Source organism: Phoxinus phoxinus (assembly GCF_949152265.1).
Source record: "Phoxinus phoxinus genome assembly, chromosome: 22".
NCBI lineage: Eukaryota > Metazoa > Chordata > Actinopteri > Cypriniformes > Leuciscidae > Phoxinus > Phoxinus phoxinus.
Genome location: NC_136897.1, coordinates 20,427,133 through 20,449,194, shown reverse-complemented (window position 1 = coordinate 20,449,194; position 22,062 = coordinate 20,427,133). Strand labels below are relative to the sequence as shown.

General features: G+C 37.6%; 1 protein-coding gene across 3 annotated transcripts in view; it reads left to right on the top strand.

Annotated features, from left to right (window-relative positions):
- The window catches only part of igsf21a (immunoglobin superfamily, member 21a), a 208,513-nt gene that overhangs the window by 116,637 nt on the left and 69,814 nt on the right, over positions 1–22,062 (top strand). For all 3 annotated transcript variants that reach the window (XM_079596919.1, XM_079596920.1, XM_079596921.1), the window contains exon 3: positions 18,482–18,603. In XM_079596919.1, the coding sequence (XP_079453045.1) occupies positions 18,482–18,603 (122 nt within the window). The remainder of the gene's footprint in view (positions 1–18,481; positions 18,604–22,062) is intronic.

Genomic DNA, 22,062 nt, shown 5'->3' with positions numbered 1-22,062 from the left:
AAAGGCCCTATTTGGTTCGTTCCCAGAGATATGGAGATTTGAATGCAGCTTCATGAGTAAATTGGGTAGTTAGTAAAAAAAAATGTAGTGGTCAAAAACCAAATGTACGTCACTTTGCATACAGTTGAGTTGATATTTGTTTTATTTTATAGAGGAATATCTGCAACACAATTGCATAGAAACATACCGTGTCATAAATATAATTTTTTCAAGTTTGCATGCCTGAAACTCTAAAAGTATTAAAGATATCTCAATATGATTTTAGATTCTGGATCTTAACAGATTCTTTGTAATCTTTATTTTTAAGGTCCTAAATGGTTCAATCGCATAGATATGGGGATCCCAATGCAACTCTGTTTGAATTGTTGAATTTTACCCATTTTCCACAACAACAAAGATTGCTAAAGTAACCAGTTTCAACTAATAGACTAATAATGATGCTGCCATCTTTCTAAAGTAATTTTTAATGATAATATTATGGTAATTTGGCTCCGAATCTCAGGTGAAAATTATCTTTTTGACCCCCCTCTACAAAAAGTGGATTACTCATTAAATATGCATCCATTACATTTCATATTTTGGCTTTCATCGCTATTTAGCTATGTCTTTCTTCAGAAGAGACAGTGGGGAGTTGGAAGCAGAACGACACGAAATATTTAAGATTGTGGGGTTTGATGAGATAAAACAAGCGTGTGTTTTGTTGTCAAAATGGCCGCCGATGAGAAAGAGATCCTTGTACCAGCTTGTTGCATTGTTTGGTGTGAATGTGACTGCCAGCCTTCTAAATCATCCTTGGTCAGAAATTCAATAGACATAGACCATTCTGACCAAAGATATCCTGTGTGCTTCAAATGCTGTGAGCATCATGTTCCTGTTGTGTTTTTGTTCTTTTAATGGTGAAATTGAAGCTATTATAGCTTGTTCTATGTCAGAAGCATAACATGTCTCTTTGGGGGGAGAAAAAAATGTCCCATATCTATAGTGGTCATTTTGTACTGTATTAATATAACAATATTGCACTATTAAGTCAAGTTATCTTTATTTATATAACGCTTTTTACAATACATATTGTTTCAAAGCACCTTTACGGTGATAACAGGAAAATAATGCAACAGAGTTTGCTTTGGCTGTGCAGTAGATCAAGAAGAAAATAGTTTCATTGTCCAGCTTAAGTAAGTTCAGGGCTGATTCATGTCCATGGTAAAAATCATTAGTTTTTGATTTAGGCCTAGTTAATTTATCTATAAAGCAGCTCTGGAGAAAACCGTGATGTCATCGTTCAGCTCTGTTCAGTTCTTATACAATGGTGTCAATGCAGTCAGATCAATAATATTGTTGAATATTAAGTTTGCCCAACTAAGCAAGCCAGAGGCAACAGTGACAAAGAACCCAAACTTAATCAGGTGACAGAATGGAGTAAACAACTTTGGAGAAACCAGGCTCAGTCAGGGGAAAAGTTCTCCTCTAGCCAACAAACGAACGGTGCATGATTATGATTCAGGCAACACGGTCAGAAGTTTGGTTCAGATTGGATATGAACATTCAAAATTTTTAATCCAGTTAAATTAAATTATCAACATCTGACAGTAATTAGTATTATTTTTAATATTCTAATAAGCATAAAAAATAAAGTTGTCAGTTTCATGTTCTGTTTTATGGACTTACGTTTGTATCACCTGGTTTTCCCGTGTTCTGCTCCGGTTTCTTTTGTTCCCCACATCCCTGTTCTGCATTTGTTTTCATGGTTAGTTGTAATTATGTTGCACTCCGGGTTCTGGTTAAGTTTGCCATTGTCTTGTATATTTAAGCCCTGATGTAGTTTGGTCCATTGTCCTGAAATGTTTTTGACTTTAAGCCAAAGCTTTTATGTTTTTGTACTTCTATGATGCATGTATTTTGGTTTATCTTCTTTGTTTTGTTTATTAGTTAAGTTTAATCGGATGATATTAACATCCACCTCTCCCTGCTCCTCCATCATCTTCTTCTGCCTTGACAAATGTGATTTGTGTTTATGTTTGTATATATGTTCTATTATGTGTTAACATAAATACAAAGTTATATCATGAAACTCTAGATGACGCAGGCTAATAATACACTCTTAACTGAACATGCTTGCAATCACATCGTTACCTATAGGGTACAGCTGATGAGAGTAGCCAATGAGCTTTCATGCTCAACTTTCAAATGCTCGGTTAGCCTTCTCCTTAGCAGTGCAGCGCTTTCGGAAACCCCTCACCCTCCCCAGCTCCACCTGTATAGATCTGCCACGAGTAATTCACGTACGCTATATTAGCAGCATGTCTATCTTGCTCACAGCGGTATTCAAATTAAAATACAGCGGTTTGTGTAACAGTCTAGCTGCAATGTATTCTGGGATTATCGATGAGTTGTACTTCATGCAATGTTGCCTTTTGATGATTGCCTTGGGCAATAAAAAAGGTATCTCAGAAGACAGCATAATTATTCCTTTAAACACAGCCAATGTAGGCAAGTTTTGGAACAGAGCCCTGGTGTGTGGGGTTGAAGATGTAGGCCAGTAGAAGCCCAACAGCACGTAACACTTAAATAACACCCATTTTTTGATGGCATGCTCTTTATTTTTCCTTCCTATCCTTCCTTTCTTTTTTTATGTGGGTTTTCACTCTTTCAGACTGTGATTCTTGCATATACAAGTATCTATTCCCTGGGCATGTGCACAGCGAGGAAACAATAGCTTTCTTCATGCTTTCCTTTTGACAGCCCCCTCGCCTCGCCCGCTGCAGACTCCAAGAGAGGCACTCTACATGAAGAGGCAGAATAACGAGAAAAGATGTGGAAGTAGGGAGATTTAGAAGGGGGTATCCGTGTACCCTGTGCCTCCGTCCCGCTTCTACGATACCATGCAATGCCGTCGTCGCTTGGTTTATTAAGCCACGGCACCTGATCACAGGGCCTTGAAATCCCCTCAGCCCAGAAGCTTCGTTTAAATGTGCCTCATGTTTCACTCCGTCGTCAGAACGATAATGAGAGGTTTGTGGTGAGCTAGTCTGGTTTTTAAGCACTTCACAAGTTGCAACCATCAAGGCCATGTCCTCTGTCTCCAATGCCACGAGAACGTAAACATTTATGCCTCGACATGCTCCCTAGTGTTCCCCACTCCAACCAGAATCCATTAACCCACATTTTTCTCAGCAGCTTTCCACACCACAACTGCTTAAACAAGGGTTCCCAAAAATGTTCGTGTCTGGACAACAAATTAGCTGCCGCAAAGAGACAGTGGGGGGTTTGGAAGCAGAACGACACAAAATATTTAAGATTGTGGGGTTTGATGAGATATAACAAGTGTCTTTTTGTCAAGATGGCTGCCGATGAAAACGAGATCCTTGTACCAGCTTTTGTTGCATTGTTTGGTGTGAATGTGACTGCCAGCCTTCTAAATCATCCTGGGTCAGAAATCCAATAGACATAGACCATTCTGGCCCAAGATATCCTGTGTGTTTCAAATTCTGGGAGTTCCTGTTGTGTTTTTTTCTTCTTCCGTTTAATGGTCATGCACTTTTACTCTCTAGACTCCTTAGTCCAAAGGGTGTTATGTTTTTTCCTCATTATGTATGGCTCTTTTCTCTCTCTTTTTCATTTACTTATATTTTCATGAGAAAAGGAGGAACATAAATTATGCGTGCCGAGGAAAATGCCAAGCATGCCACATGTCTCCTCGGAGACTTTAATATAAAGTATGCCTCAGAAAATCCAAGATATTATATGTACGTGCAAAGACGCTACAGACACACAAGTAAATTTACATAAATATGGGAAATGTGCTGGCAGAAAGCGAAAGCAAAGAAAATAGAAATATAATACAATGTTTTATTGTCAAAGATACAAAGTAATCAAATAGAATTCAAGGTGAAATAAATAAGGCACATAAAAACAGTCTGAGTCAAAAGAGACGCTCTTCTTGTGAAGGACATCAACACAGCACTTCTTCGGCTGTGACTAAGGACTCATTATGCGTTTCTGACAGCAGCATGGCTGAAGCTCTATCTGCAGGCTATGGCATTTCCTTCTTTTTTTTTCCGTAGTGTGGCTATAGGACATTAAGTCAAGCCCCGTAGGGAAATTACTGTGTGAGGCTACAAACCCATATCACAGAATGCAAATACACCACATGTCTCAAACGTGAAGGGACAACAAATGTGACTGGCACATTGAATGGTGCACCTGAAATAATCTCAATAGTGTTAGCCTGACAGTGCTAATTAACAGCGCCTGGGTAAACGTCCGAGTTGCATTGGTTAACATGTTAGATTGCTCAATCTGTACTCATGTAAATTCCCACAAACAATTAATATTCTGTTAAACCTGTCAAGCTTGTGTGCGCTGAGAAGTCACCACACTCAAGTCCAATATTGTTAATTAGCGTCTTGCCACCAGAGAACTATTATTTTAATCAAGGCAAAGTCTATAATAGAGGTAAATTGGGAGGAGCGGTAGTGCTCTAGGTGCTGTGTTAGTTGTCAGAGAACACATTTACTCAATCCTACCTGCGAAACAGCCATTTTATTAGCTGCTAAAGTGTCCAACTAAGTGCTCAAATTTGGGTGCCATTTACAGAATTTACCTGGCATGTGGCAGGAAGCTGTGATGTTTTAACAACTGTCGGGTTACGTATTCAATTTTAACATTGTCAAAAATGTCTGTACGCTGCTGTAATGCCTTCTGAGAAAAAGAGCTGAAAAACATGGCGCCTTAAAGAGGTTTGATTTTGTACTAGTGAGAATTCCAGCACAACAATCTTTGTATAAGAAGTCACAAAGGGTTAATGCAATGTTTGTATTGAAGTTCGAAGGTCAAAGGTCAATAAGGCCGTGTGTCCACTAAAGCGGGGTTATTTTTGTCAGCTGAAAATGCTAGGCGCTCTGCCGATACCGCCTAGCTGTCGGCGATTGAACATTTTTTTTCTTTTTCTTTTACCCAAAGTTGATCCTTCTTCAACTCTCGGCGACTGGTAAAAAAACATTGAAGCACTCAGCGTGAAATAGACGCTCAGTTCCTCGCTATGCAGCCGGGGTTTTAAACACGCAGCGCTTCCATTGAAAACAATTGGAAAAATACGCTAGCCTCGGGAAAAAAAACACTTTGGTGGACACACGGCCTTATTAACAACTCCGGTTCTATTTGCTCCAATACCACACAAGCGGTATTCAAACCAGCATGGAAGGTATGGGAGGCAGGTGTGCTAACAAGGACTGCATGCTGTGTATAAATACATATGTATAAATACATTTCATTTGTAAAAATAATTATAATGTAAATTAAATATATTAGTAAATGTCAATTAATTTAGCTGTATTTCTTTTTTTATTGAATCCCTTAAAGAGCAGAGGTATATTTTAGTGATTGTTTTAATGTAAACAGTCAGCTTCAGTATTTTTCAAGTAGGGTTGGAAATCGAAAATTTATTCCAATTCTGGAATTAATTGCTTAAGGTCATGAATCGGATACTTGTCAAAAATATATATTATTCCTCTTATCGATTCCTTTGTGTGCATTTGAATATGACTTTAAACCATTCAAGCGCAAGAAGACCCGTGCGCTGTTATCTGTGCTGCACACACATCCAAAGTGTGCGCACAGAAAAAGTGATTTTAATGTGATTTTAAACCATTCAAGCACAAGAAGACTAACACACTGTTTTCTGTGCTGTACCCACATCCAAAGCGTGCGCACAGAGAGCCGCCTCTCATACTGAATAGTGCGCAATACTGAAATATTTAAAATATTAAATCTTTACAGCATGCAATGTAAAAGCAGCCTAATAGGCCCACTGCTGTCTATTATGTTGCTAATATTATTCAAACTACAATATTGACAAGAAAAAAAGAGGAAACCACTCATGGCTCTTGGCTGGATAAATGTAATAAGCTATTTAGAATCAAACATGAACACAAAATTAGGCCTAGAAAAATTAAAGGAAATTGGTACAGCTAATTTTAATTATAAAGAGCCTGCCTCTCTTCATTGAATCAGGAGGCTATTAATCTATTATATCTAAAATCATGAGGTAAAGACTGAGCAATGCTTGAAGGCCAAATGCCTTTGTTTTAATTTAATTTGAACTTTTTAACGAAAGGAATATGTTAAGTAGCTTACAGTTGTATGAATCAAAATGAAATTGAATTGGTAAAATTAGCGGTTATTAGAGAATCACATTTGAAAACTTGTCTTCTGGTCATGACCGTTTGCTTAAAAAATGTTTTGATCAAATTCAACATGACACCTCATGGCCTCTTTGTAAAGAGAAGTCTTAAGGAAGCCGTTCATGACAGAAGCTTTTTTCCACACGCTCTTTGAATATGGGTGACGTTTTTGGTTTATCTTTGAAAGCTGCCCTCTTACACTCCCTTTTAGAAGTTCCCTTTGAAGCCTCCCTTCAGCTGCCATTACACATTACGATCCAGCTAGTGCATCGGCGTCGGTACCACATGACAAACAGAGAAACGCTGGAAAACCAGATTTGACACATGGCGGAAAACTTGCATCAAAAGACAAGGAGAGGTTTAATATTGAATGAAGGTTTTTGTTCTGTAATTAACTGTGTCAAGCGCAGTTCGGTTGGCAGAGACTAAGTCACACTGCAAACCTAAATGATTTGTAAGTAATGGGCCACCATCTGTTCCCTCTGTGAGGTTTGTTAAAATAAGTAAATAAATAAGTAATATCACACCACACTTGGTATTAAGAGAAGTATAAAATAAGCCTCATTGCTCAGTATGAGATTGATGAATTTTTGAAGGCTGCGTCGCAGGATAAGGACTTTTTTTTTATTATTCATTTATTTTTTCGCCGTTATCCTGCAAACAAGAGGACTGATTACTTCAAATCTGTATGTTAATCCTTGGTAACCTGCCTGACACCTCGTCATCAGAAAATAAAGGCCAAATCCCTCCTCTGGATTATTGATAAGCCCATCTCTGAATGATGCCTCTGTCGTCTCAGTAATAGGTGGAACATAAAACTGGGATGGTACACATCAAGTTCATGGTGGAGCTGGAAATGGCTTCTGTCTCTTGTTTAACATGGCATTACGGGGCTGTTTTAGCACGTTAGAGAGATGTTACACACTTAAAGATGTCATTTGAATTGTAGTTGACAAAAGATGTATATATATACAAATAAACTGGAAATGTACACTAGATAGAGAAATATGCAGAGCTTTTTGAAAAGTGATCATTTTACACCCCTTCTGAGATCTCTACATTGGTTACCTGTTCAGTATAGAATTGAATATAAAATTATATTACTTGTCTACAAATCCTTAAATAATCTTGCACCATCTTATTTGACGGACTTACTTCATCTGTACACTCCTAAGAGAGGACTTAGATCGGGAAATAAATTTCCTTCACATTCCCAGAACCCGCTTGAAAAAAGGGGAAATAGAGCCTTTGAAGTGGCTGGCCCCACTCTGTGGGATAATCTCCAGACCCAAATTAAAATGGCTTCCACTTTGTCTGAGTTTAAAGTTGCTCTTAAAACTCACCTGTTTGTCTCAGCTTTTAACATGTAATTTATCCTGTTTTTATTAAGTGATTGTGATTGTTTTTTTGTTGTGTATCTATATTGTGATTACTGTACAGCACTTTGGTCGGCCGGTGGCCGGTAGTAAATATGCTTTAGAAATAAACGGAACTTGAACTTTTTGTCTTAAAGTCAACATGAAATGCCACTTGCATTGCTTTTTTACTGTCTTAGTCCAATAGGATTCAGTGAGAAAAAGAATGCTAGTCTGGACTTGATTTTATCCATCAGCAATTGATTGGATCAGGAAAAGCGGGTTTTAAATGCTCGGATGAAATTAGGTGAATGGAAATGGTGGATTTGTGACGTCAGCGGAATAGGAAAGTCGTTTCAGAGGTGGCACAAGTTGCACTATTCAGACTACTATTCAGAACTTTGGAGTCAGCAAAATTTTGTAAATAAAATTACTTTTTAAAAGAAGTCTCTTATGCTCCAAGGCTGCATGAATTTATTTAATCAAAACTACAGTAATAACTGTAATATTTTGAAATGTTATTATATTTTAAAATGTAATTTATTTCTGTCATGGCAAAGCTGAATTTTTAGCAACCATTACTTCAGTCTTCAGTGTCACATGATCCTTCAGGAATCCTTCTAATATGCTGGTTTGGTAGAAACATTTCTTATTATTATCAATGTTGAAAACAGTTGTGCTGCTTAGTATTTTTGTGAAAACCATGATACTTTTTTCCAGGATGTTTTTGATAAATAGAATATGTAATGTTTATTGTGTCAATTTGTAAATTTAAATGTAATAAAATTAAATGTAAATTTTAGCATTTACTCTCCCTTTTGAGTGCCATTGCAAAGCATGCTGGGAAATATAAATCCCAGCCCAGTTTCAGTTCGATTTAAGTTAGTCTAAATTAAAAGAAATGAGTTCATTAAACTCAAAACAATTAAACAATTCAGATTACTTCAAATGTGTAGGTTTCGTGAACTCAAATATAAAAGAAAGTTCTAAATACTCATAAATGTTAACTTGTTTGAACTATTTTGTTTAATTTAAGTTTGCTCTACTCAAACCAATTATATATTTTGAGTGTTAGGGTTTACAGAAATGACATTATAAATGTCACTTTTGATCAATTTAATGTCATTGCTGCCAAACCTTTAAACAATAGTGTACGTTTACCCAAATGTTCTTTTTCTTTGGATTAACATGCATAAATTGTTTACAGTAAGACCAGGAACTTGTAAAGACTGTCAGTTTTGATGGCATGATATATAGCAAATAATGTATTTGGAAACAATAAACAAAAATAAATACTCAAAGAACATGTAAACATCATTATTTCTATAATCACAAATATTTCAGTTGCTATATTATATATAGTATATCTATTACCTATTTAGCACTATCATTGCTAAAAGAAGTGCAGTATTTTCAGCTGAGACCGACAATTTTAAAGTTAATATTATCGTACTTGCGCTAGCTTTGCATAATTCACACAGTCTCTCCTTATTTAGCAATGCCACCACCAGATCCAGATGGTGAGAGTCTCTGTCCAAAGGGGCAGGTGTAGTGCAAAGAGACAGTCTTTTCTGGAACGCTCTGAACATATGCAGACACACAGGATCTGCTGTGGCCCGTAATGTCTTCTGGACCATCTGTCTGCCGGCACTCGCACCCACCCCTGCCTGTTCGCATCTGTAGATGGATAAAATGAAATATTCAAATGACAGATCAACTGTATAATTATTGTCTTGATGCCATGGTGTAGCGGTGCAACAATTTTTTTGTTTGCTTTCCCACATGGCACGATTGCGGAGAAGAAAAAAATATATAATTGTGTGTGTGTGTTTGTGTGTGTGTGTTTGTGTGTGTGTGTTTCCTTTTTTTTTCTTTTTTTTTTAGATTACTTGCTTATATTGTAAAATAATATCATGGTAGGAAATCCCTTGTTTCCAATCCATTACTTCCTACCTTGGTGCAAAGTATGCATAGTACAATACACTCAAATATGAATTTAATTTCTGGAAATCTAGATTACATGTACTCAAATAACCTATGCTTATCTCTCTCTGACCCAAATGATTAAGGGTGAACTCTCCCAGAGGTCTTTGTGTCCTCTTTGTTCCCATTTATCCCATTGTCACATTGTCCTTCAGTTAAAGAATTGCTTTCGACTGCCGAGTGAGGCTTTACATAACATGTGTTGTTGTCTCCTCATTGACTAAAACTTACATAACATGTTTTTTTTGTTTAAGTGGATATGGGTGGGGAAATGGATGAGTAGGTTTGTTGTTTGCTGTGTATAGTTGAGTTTTCCTAGAGATGTTCTCGTGTCGTCAAGCCCTATGGCCTTTCAGTTGACAGGAAATGAGTGAAAGTCTCTGTAAGGAAGTCCCCAATTACTGTTAACATGGGGCCAGGGAATGCTTCCTGACTCCTTTGTTTTGTGGGAAATTGGACCTCATGTGTAATGTCCTTCTGGCAGAGCAAGACAACCTCTCATAGTCCTCCCCTTGGTATTTATTGTCCTTAAGCAGTAGGTTAATGTATGCCCCAGACAGCAAATCCCCAGCATTATAAGCATGGATGTTTTTCCGTATTAAATTCAACCTTCCTGTTTATTTATCAGCTCTTTAGAAGACAATAAGCCTCACACCATTGCTTTATCTAAAGCAGTTTTGTGTTGTAGCCACTAGAAATAACTATTTATATTTCGCTGCCATATATATATATATATATATATATATATAGATATATATATATATATAGATATATATATATATATATACACATATACACACTGTATCACTCCAAGTCGCATCTCTAAAACATTGCGAATAAACTCGCTTGACACTTTTTTGCCATTACTTTTCACCAGCTGGTCCCGAAGTCATTTTAAGTGGCTGTAAGCTGTCTTTATTTCAAATAATTGTTACTTGGGTTGATATTTAATACACGGACATTCATACATTTTCAAGTGTGGCTTAGGCATCCAAATATTTTTTGGGACCACTATCTGGCCTTTGACTTGACCTTGTGAATCCAGAGCCGTTCAGATGTCCTCCTCTGCCCTGAATTGGGTTCAACTGGAGCTGGAACATGTCTGGCAGCATGAGTTTTAATCCCAGAGCAATCTGCCAGAGAATGCCTTATCCAATCACTGCTCTGTCCTCCCTAGTGGTCTTGGAATGGAAATGAGTGACAGCATGCCTAGAGCATGTGACACTCACATCGGGGCAGAGGAATATTTATCACCCCAATGGCCATCTTGGGTTTTTTGTTTCCTTTTTTTTCCATGCATGCACATCACTTCCTCATTACGGTTTTGGGTTTTACCTTTTCAGGCAGATATCAAGCTATCCAGAGACCTTTTTGGAAAATGTTAACAGGGTGGGCACCCTGAATAGATGTACATATATGAAATGTGTACTTTTGACTGCTTATGTGCCTCATTACTGTAGTTTGATTTGTTATGACACACAAAATAAACAGAGCCTGTCACAAATATTCTAATGCAAGACATGCACATGACAGCGCTGCACCTTGAAGACGTGATTTATGTAATGGCACCTATCATCCGCATGAGGTGGGGTGGTTGTGTGTCTCTGTTTAACTGGATAACCCGTCCCATGGCATCTGCGAAAGCCCTGCAGAGAGGCAGATCCCTTTCAGTGTCATAGCCGGAAGGGAGGAGACATCTGACATGTGCAGCGTGAAATTCATTCAGCACGCCTCTCACTGTACTCGGCACAGCGGGGACCTCGGCTCACCGTGGGTTCCCAGGTGAGCAGGTAGAGCAGTTTAAGCTCACAGCTGCGTCCTGTGGAGACATAGCGGAAATATCACAGGGACCTACTGGAGAAACACTGGAGGCTGTGATTTAGTTACAGTTATTACAGCGCAGCTTTGAATTAGATTTTTTGGTGTTGTTTAGAATGAAGAGCCCCTGGTGTTGAGGAAACGGCCACACTTCCAGTGGTACAGCGGTCCTGTTTCGTGTTCCTTTCAGAGCGCCCATTGTTCCCATTGTGGGAGCACAATATTAAACCAATTGCCATGCAGATGAGCTGTTCTATAACACTCAGATCAGTACAATGCGCCGATCACGTCTTTTTTGTTCGAATTTCATCAACACGTCAGCTCATACTAAGAACTGCAATAAATCTTATTAAATCCGAGTTCCACCATCTTCCAGTCTGCAAAGTTGAACAATGGGACTCTGGTAAAACATCACGCTTTAATGAGTCAGTCTCTGTGGATTTACATTTACATAAGAGTTGATTTTACGTGTTAATTTACTGCAATTAATAAATAAATTAACTCCTTGCTCGCTGTTTACAGCAAAACGTGGTGCAATATGCCAGTACCTTTAAAATAACACAGATGAAAAAGAAAATGCTTTGATGATTTTAAAATATACAAAGTGACTGATATATTTAACTTAGCCTACACTCTGGTTTTATTTTTACAAAAGTTTAGGGACTGTACGATTTTTTTTTTTAAGTCTCTTATTTAACTTATATCTGCATTTATTTGATCAACAAAAATATAGTTGAAATATATATTATTCCTGTCTTCAGTATCACATGATCCTTCAGAAATCATTCTTACATGCTGATTTGGGTCTCAAGAATTTTTTTTATTTTTTTTATTATCAATGCTGTAAACAGTCGTGCTGGTGAATATTTTTTGTGGAAATCATGATAAAAAAATCTGGATTATTTGATGAATAGAAAGCTCAGTTGACCAGTAAATGTGTTTACTGTCACATTGGATTACTTTAATGCATCCTTGGTGAATAAAAGTATTGATTTTGTAAACATACTGACCCCACAAAAAGCTTTTTCTTGTCATCCTTTTGTTAATATTTGTATTTTTCAGTATACTGTATGTGTTCACTGGGAATCACACACATGACATTGCTGGTGTTAGCGCCATGTTCCACACGTTGGGCTCAAGTGCTCCTTCAGTTTACACAACGCCTGTTCGCTAGTTTCTATGTAGTCTGGTCACCATTCACTAGATGAAAGCAGGTCGATGGCAAATAAAAGTTATTTACAAAAGCTTTCCTACCCAGGGTGAGACACCATATTTTGCCGGGTTTGTATACTTTGCACACAGAACTGGATTGACTGCTGGACGCGCAATATTTGAGAACATACAAAGGAAGACCCAAGAGTGTGGCTGTAAATATTACTATAGGGACTGTGCACCCCATATGGCTATGTTTGTTTAGAGTGCTGAATACGCTTCATGCATTTTCAAGAGAGTGACATCCACGGTGTATATCCAGAGTGACTATACCTTAAATCTTCAGAAGACACAAGGTGAGAGCAAGTTTATTGATACGTGCTGCTGTATGAGCCGATAAATAGTTGTCTGTCACATCATTGGCATACGTATGACATAAGTATGTGCTATGCAGGTTGTTATTTTGCTGTCAAATCGCTAATATTAGGCCTGTCAACCTTTCTCAGGTTATGGAATAATGGCTTAGAATAGGGGTGGTCGTAGAGCGAGACAAAACTCCTGTTAAGTGATGGGCGGAGGAGGGAATAGAAGAAAAAAAATAACGAAGCGTTAGAGTTTTTGACCACATATCTGAAAGGATGACAGCAGTGGGTGTCTCCTGGGAATATGCAATTTATTTCTATGTACATATACACTACCATTCCAAAAAAAAATTTGGGGGGAGGGTATATTTTTGATGTCTTTAATGTTTTTTTTTTTTAATATTGGAATTTATTCCCTCTGATTATATCGTCATAGTTTTAAGTATTATTATTTATTTTTTTTGTTGTTTTTTTCAGTCTGATCTTTTTGTCTCTGTTCAACTAAACATCAAGTTAATTGGTGTCCATACAGTATGTTGACAAGGGTTGCTTCTACCTGAAGCCTCATTTTCAGCACGACTGTGGCAGTGATCTAAGGTCACGATGGGATTAAGCCATTGAGTGTCTATGTGAGTGTGTATGTGTGTGCCTGTGTGCATCCTCAGGCTGCAGGAAGTGATTCAGGAGTGCTCTATAAATAACCACAGCTCAGTTAGCCCCGAGGGATGGGGTGCCACTCTGCTGAAGTGAGCTGAGTGAAGGTAGGGAGAAGGCCAGGGCCTCCATGTGGAACCGCAGCAGACGGCGTGCATTGTTTACACTCTGTAGGGATCCTCCACCTTACTCGCTCATACACTTGTAGATTGCACCCCTCTCCAACCCCTCTTGATCCTGTTTGCCTGCTTGGATGCACTCCTCTATAATGTGCCACTGATCAAATTTGACTGATTAAAGCTCAGGCATGCTTGTCATATAATGAATTTGAGTAGATTTCTGACATCTGAGGGTAGTTGGAATGTAAAAAGTGAGATGTAGTGCGACAGGAATACATAGGAATTCCGACTATATATACAAACATGCAATATAAACATGCAATTTATGTATGTACTGTACATATACTGTATACTTCCATTCAAAATATTGGGGTCTGTAGGATTTTTTTTTATGCCTTTAATGTTTTTTTAAGTATTTTATAAATCTTATTTAAATATTGGAATTTATTCACTCTGATTATATGATCATAGTTTTAAATAATAGTTGTATGTGTTTGTTTGTTTGTTTGTTGGAGTACAGTCTGATCTTTTTGTCTGATCTATATAGTTTTGTGTGCGTTCCATGTCCACGAATGAGTCAGAATGAACAAATGATGGTGTCAATGGGAAGACAAATTACAAATAAGTGAGTAACAACTCACGCACTTAGATATCACTTAGATATCACTGCATTGTCATGTCAAAATCAAACCTGAAATGATTTGAAAGCACAATCATTTAAGTTTTTAAGTGAGCAATCAGCTTTGTGAAATTAAAGGTATTTTTTGTCTGTGACTATCAGTGCAGTGTTTACCCAGTTTTGATGACTGATGATCTGAAAATAAGTTCAGTGTTAAAAGAACAGCTGAACATCTAAAGGTCACACTTTAGTTTAGGGTCCATTTCTCTCTATTAACTAGCTATTAACTACGACTTTTGCCTTAATAAACTTATAATTACTGCTTTTTAATAGTTAAGTTAGTTGTTAAGTTTACGTATTGCAGAATAAGGCATTAATATGTAATAATAAACAGCCAATATCCTGGTAATATGTATGCTAATAGGCAACTAGTTAATCGTAAGAATAAGACAGTAAACTGAAGTGTTACCCAAATAAAATATAGATATAATCTTAAATTTGTTACTGCTTTCTTCTAGTTATTACTTTTGAATAAATGGTAAAAGGCACTACCTTGATGAGAAATATACTTCTTGTTGTTTTTTAAATAAATTAAACATGAATTATATTGTTAATGTCAAAATGAAAAATCAAACAATTGTATTTTTTTACAGTAAGTAATGTAGATGTCAAATTTAAGTGGTATTGGAACATAAATTTACATTTGTGTTTTAAAATAATAATAATAATAATCAGTGAGGACTTTGCCTCTTCATTTCAGAACAAGGTATCCTACTGTTACGGGCAGCGAGGTTTGTTGTGGGTACATAGACAGACTTAGAAGGAGGAGATGGTTCTCGCCCACCCAGATCCTCTTCCTCCTCTCCAGATGGTAGACTCTGTTGTACTCCAGTGTCTTGGCGGTAATATGTGGAACAGATTCAATAAACTACCCTGAGCTGGATGTGCGTTTCCCCCATGTGGCCTTTTTCCTTAATAAAAGCACATTTATCTGGTTTCCTGTCTCTTTCCACACTCTCATAGCCGAGGTAGTCGTCAAGACAACAGGGCGGACAGTCATCCATGATGGATATTCTTTCACATGGGAGTACAGGTCCATTTTGATTAGGAGGTAAAATCATTATAGGCCCACACGTGTGTGCCATGCCAACTGAACGTCTCATTTCCTTCGTCACCACAGCGATATGCATGGCCTTCTTCAATAGTGCATTTTAAATGAATGGCCTACAAGAATAAATGACAATACCAAATGTATTATGTACAATACCATGTATTAGGAAAATGCATTTTTAATTTTTTTGTTTTCATATTTTTCCTGATTTTCTTTTTTTATATAATATACTATATATTTAAATATATCAATATTTTGCTAATATATTTAAATAAATGTATTCATGTTTAAATAAAAAAATATCTTTAAATACATTATGGCCATATTTTGCCAAATCATGATATTGTAGAAAACAATTAAAAGGAAATATTTCAGACATAAATAAAAAAAAGAAGATGATGTTGTTGTTTTCTAAAATAAAGCTAATTATAGCTGCTTTGACACTTTTAATTGTGGAAACACCCACACAAAATATAGAAAAACTCTTGGAAAAAATTGTACGAAATGTTTACATTTTCTTTTTCTATATATATTATGAAGTATTGAGTGAACAGAGAAAGGCCACATTAAACCTTGATCTGAAAGGGTTATGAGATGTTCTATCAAACATCTGTATGAGAAGAGAATTCCCATCATACTCATTCATTTGTTCACTTCATTTTCTCCTTTTATTAGATTCCATTGTACAGTGGCACCTTGTGTTTCCCACTATGCGCTTGATGTTCTCATTACTGTCCTCTTCTCTTGTCATGATGACAAAGTGGGTGACAGTGTCTATTTTTTTTTTTTTTTTTCGAAAGGCCCATTTCGCGTTTCTATTTATCGGAGAGAATGTCAGAACCTTTACTCTGCCTCTCCCACTAATCATGTACTCTGCGTTTTTAGCATACACTCGCTGCTTATCGAATATTTTCATATGTGCTTGAATAAACACAAGCACCCTCTCATTTCATAATACATGTAAACAGAGCAAACCCTTCACATTGTGTTTCTCCACAATTATAGATTTTTGCTCCATACTCCATTAGGGGGTAAAAAGCAGTTTCAGTAAAAAAAATAAAAGTCCTCATATGTTCTCATTCTCCTTTCCCCTGTGGTTCTCTAATGCAGTTCACTGTGATTTATGAAACAAGATGGTGATTTTGCATTATGGTTGTACATTACAGGGCATAAATGAGTTTTTCATAAACATTTTGAATGGTGGCTGGGTTGCACTTGAAGAAATACTGGTAGAAGCATCTCAAGCTGTCCATAACAATGCAGCAACAATTTGAGTCAAGAGCCGAAACCACCAAAGGAATCTGTATTCAGCTACTGGGAGCACTTTACGTTTTCTAAGACATGTCAGACAGAAACATTCTTGCATCTCACCTTTTAAAGGAATTTGAAAGCATTATTGGAGTCAACTACAAAAGCAACCAGGATCAACCTGAGGGGAAAACACAACTATCAAACACAGGTTTGCTTTTAGCGGCTGACCTTTCAATGTCACCACTTTCCTGCGAACCTGTAGCAAAATGTAGTGGGACCTGTAGCAGTTGCATCGTCGGATGCTTGCAAGATGGTCAGAGTGATCCTCGTGCTCAGAGTGCAATGCTGAAACGTTTCTTGGATGCGTTTTAAGTGCTGTCACAAGTGGTTGACAAAATGAGCATTTCGCTGACCTGTTTCTGAGACTCTTGATTGGCAATACGCGTTTCTTTCTGAAAACATATATTCACCATTCATTAGTTGCTAAGTGTAAAGCAGTTTTTTGTTTAGTACAGTTTGTTTCATCATAGTCATCATTATATTTGTTCCCAAAATAATATATAAAATGTGGAAACATTTTTGGAAGTTTGCGTAAATTAACAACTTTTTTGTGTGTGTGTGTGTGTGTTCTTTTTGGTGTTATTTTCAAAATATATATATATATATACATTGCAGCAAAGAATATTTTCTGTTACATCAACATGTACTGTATCAACATTCATGTTGTATCTGCATTATGAGGAAGAGATGGAAGGGCTAGAAAATATTCTTAACCCACACAATTTGACACTTTTAAAGACTCTTGTTTCAGGTGTTTTAAATCAAATCATGTTAAAATTGCTCTGGAATAGCTTGCTGTTATTGTGAGTTTTAGATATGCATTATGTAAACATTATCCTATACGCTTGAATTGTTTATCCCCTGTATTCATTGTGCCCATAATTCCTTTCTAAAAGAGAATTCAAGCAATTATGAATCATTGTGTGTTGTAGTGGCTGCAGGCATTTAGTGTGAATCTCTAGAGGACTGGAGGTTATTGTGGCTGTCCTACACTCATTTGTGAGGGCAGCGTGAATTGTTTGTTCAAATCAAACCAATTTAACATTGTCCCCGTGGCGCTGTTGTTCTCCACACTGAGGAAAACCAATCGCAAATCCACCTAGGCCTGATTTACGGCGCCTGGGGACCAGATTAAGAGGCCATAGATAGCATCTCAAGTGTTCGCCGAAAGAAAGACACCTGTCCCGCCAACAATTCCACCGCTTCAAAAGCAGGCATTAACACTTCCATTAAAATCTGTCACCCCTCTTTCTCCTTCTTCTCTCTGTGCTCTGAAGAGAAATCGCAGTCATTCAAATGCTAAGCGACTTTCTCTCCCCTGTGGATATTAGCGCAAAAAGAGCAGCGCTCCATCATTTGCCAAGAACGTCAGGGAGGGGAAAAAGACGCAAAATGAGCCAATGGTGCTGCGAATATCCCTCACCTCTGCAATATCTCTTCACATTTCATTACCTTTCCTGTGCCGCAGACCAACAAAATGCAGCAAAAACGTCAGTCATCATTAAATCGCTCTCTTATAGTGCACTTAATTCCTAATGCCATATATGTAAGTGTCTCGCTGAGTTCATCATGCTCGGCAGGTTTCTGAGCGCTCATTTAAATTCATCTCTTCACAAGCTCTTAAATAATATACCAATAATAACTCTAAATGGATCAATGGGATCGTTTTAAAGTGTGAGAACTAACTTTGCCTGTGGGCATCGAGCTCTTGTACTTGCTCTTGTCTCATCTCATTATTTATGTATTGGGGTCTATGGAATATCCACTTCATTATAAGACACATCTTTTTATTAATGTTTAATTCTTTTTTCTTTACAGGTTACTGACGGAGGTACTATTAAGCAGAAGATTTTTACGTACGATGCTATGTTCAATACCAATTACTCCCATATGGAGGATTACCGCAGACGGGAAGATCTGGTGTATCAATCGACGGTCCGGTAAGAGTCATTAATTGATTTTCAAAAAATGTATTAGTTATGTGATCTGATCACAGGAGGTGCCCAATTTGGTCAGTGACAGATTAATCGTTGTTTAAAATATTGATGCATATTGTCGGAGCCATAGCGCATTGGGCTCTGGTGCTAATGTGGCCAATATGACTTCTCATTTATTTCCTATTGGCTTTCAACATTAATATAAAGAGCAATTCCTTGTTCCTTCTAAATTATGAAGTGCATCAGAAGAGCGTCTTTGTCGATGCATTTCACAGTATTTTCAGTATCTTGCATCATAAGTGTTACATTTTTAAGATGTCTTGTCATGTTAAATTTATATCAACATTTGACACTCAGATCAGATTTTTTTTGTAAAAGACCAATTGGGCAAGTGTGTGAGTGGGATTACCATCTCAGGTGTGTTGAGTATTAATTGGCATACTGTATATGCTAATGACCTTTTGTTTAATTCTGTTGCGCTCCATCTAGTGGTTCTGTGTCCTGTAAACTTGTCCCATAAAGGCCTAAAAAAGTTACACTGTAAGTAAATCTGAATCTTTGACCTGATTAGAAGACTTGTCCTCACTATCCAGTACGTTCTGGTATTTTCTCTCACTGAGCCCCTAGCAAAGCTTTTCAAGCTTTGGGCCCTCAGTTGCAATTTCCCTGCTCCCCATTCAGATAGCATCGTCTTTAGCCTCCCCTTTCTGAACATCTGCTTTAGTGTTTCATAGACCCGCTGAGGAACAGACGTGTTCCCCAAGTCACCCCTGATACCTGAGGCTCAGCTTCAGGCAGAAAAGCAAAAGCAAGACCCAGAAATACTTTGTCATATCTACTCTGCTCCTCACCAAAACATACAAGTTTCTTGTCAGACCAAAAGCTGGTACAAACTATTAGATGGCGAGGAGAAAAAAGTAAGGTTTTGTCTGCTGCAAGACTAGCTGCACTTATCTGTGCGCAGATACTGTATCTGCACGTGTGTAATAACTCCATCAGAGTTTTTCAGGTTACAGGCTACCCTGCCTCCTCGCTTTGCCTGGATAGTGGGACAGTGTACTGTATGCTGTGTGCACACGCACAGAGACAAACACTCCTACCCAGCTGGAAGTAAATTGACTGTCACACTATAAACAGCAGTAGGGATCACATGTATTGACCTCACAGTCTCACATAATGCTCGGAAAGTAAGATGGCAACTGCAGAGACCATCAAGCTTCGTGTGCAGTCACCCAAGTATAAACGCACACACATTGTTACGAAAATCTTTTTCTTACAGTATTTTGTTTTACAGTGGAAAAAGAAAATCTACTTAAGTCAAGATTTATTCTCTGAAATGCTGAAATGTAGTTTTAAGCATAGATGGGACTTTTATGAAGCACATACACTTGAATGACACACACAATGACACACGAGCATACACTTCTCAAATCCTTTTTCCTGTAGCCTCCGACACAGCATTCAGTGGGAGATCTAGAGCACCCAAACAGGATATTTCACAGGTATTATCTCTCATTTTCATTCCAGAGTGGCAAAACACCACACCAGCAGGCCTTGCCACTCTAATTCAGATCTCACCCTTCCGCCTGTAAATAAAGGCACAAGTGAGGATCTTTCTGAAACCGAAAGCAGAGAGATAGACATGTCTGCCTCTAGCTGGGCCATAGAAGTCGACTTGTTTTCACATTAAACTGAGAAAGCAGTGATTATTGTCTGCATGCTGCTCAGAAGTATGCACATCTTTTAGAGTTATGGAAAATAATAACATCATTTTGAACTGCTTACTTCGAATCATTTTCCATGACGGTTTAAATTCCCTGGAAAACTCAACACAACACAAGGTGTCAAATTATTACAGGCCAAATTGAAATTCTGTGTCTTTTCTTAACTTTCCCCTCACAACCACCCTTAAGGATGATATTTTGTTGAAGGTGTTTGAAAAATTCATTCGGTTTCTCTTTAATATTTAATATAAGTCATAATGTTAGGTCTTTCTTCTTGTTCTTCACTAGCTTCTCCTTGTCACTAAGCTGTCAATTTATTAAGATGGTGGGTTTGAGCTGCCAATCAAATCTCGAACAGGTTCACAGGACCCTCCCCTTGCACTCCGACCTGGCCCTCTTCTCTCATTATCATGGACACCTCAATTCTCCACCTGTTCCTATGAGACCCAAATGCTCTTGGCAAAACATTCAACTTTATACTCCGAAACAAAAGCACTTACGCCCACCGGGCCCTCCGGGGCCCTTCAGGAGAAGCCCGTTCTTCAATAAAAGCCCCTGATTATCATGCACATCTATCAGATTTTTTTTATCATGCCTCTTCACTGAAACGTGACAACAGTGTTAAAAGAGAGACATGAAATATGCTGTGTGTCTTTGAGGCATGTGATTTCTCTTTTTAGTCTTGAAGTAAGGATACTCTGTAGTGGGATTTGTATATAACACTATGTATTTTACACAATTTAGTTATTTTTATTTATTCTTTTTTATTTTATTATTATATAAACATATATTTAGTATAAATCTACAGTAAAGACTAATGTATCAGTCAGGGCAATTAATTAGTTACAATTTGGCCATTTGGTTATCATCGGCCTTGTCAGTGAGTACATTTGCAGAGACCCCCCGAGTGGGATTTTAATTATTGTTTTGTTTTGCTTTCCTTTTCTTTGTTTATCCATCTTGCTGATCCTTTGAAATTTTTCAGAGGCCCCTTAGTCGCATTATAATTCCGTTTTTTTAAAGGGGTTTCAGAGATGTAATTTCAGCTGCCATGCACATGGCACTTTATATATCGACATCTGCCACTGAAAAGCCCGTATTGGTTGACCACTATGAGTGCACTCACAATGAATCTCATTCAAGCAACACACAATGGATTTTTTTTTTTAAATTGTGGTGTGTGTAAATCATTCACAAATCATTTCATGCATAAATGGCAACATTGAATGTAATTGTTTTTTTGTTTTGTTTTGTTTTTTTAAACTGATGTTCAAGGCCCTATGAGTGAATATACAAGTAAGAGATCACCTCAGCTGACCTCTGTGTTTGATGACTCATGAAATCATGAGCTATTGTGAATATTCCAACACCATAAATTCAGCCTTGGACATATTCTAACATCATACGCCCACAACGCCAATAAGAACAGGCCTCAGCTGAGAAATTCACGGCACATTTCTGTAATTACAGAATGTTATATTCCTGGCAGCGAGCGCTCTGTCCCTCTCAGCATACACACACACTTACACACACTGCAGAGTGGCAGGACCTGGCTAGGCAAATCCCTCCTTGCCTCGGTGTGATTTAGTGCTAATCGGCTTTTTATTACTCTCTGATTAGCAATCCATCTACATTTTTAGAGCACAGTGAGAGAGGGAGAGAATACAGAGGGGGTGAAACTGAGAAAGACTGTGAAGGAGCTGGAGTTTCTGTCCCATTTAGGTTATTTTGAAGAACT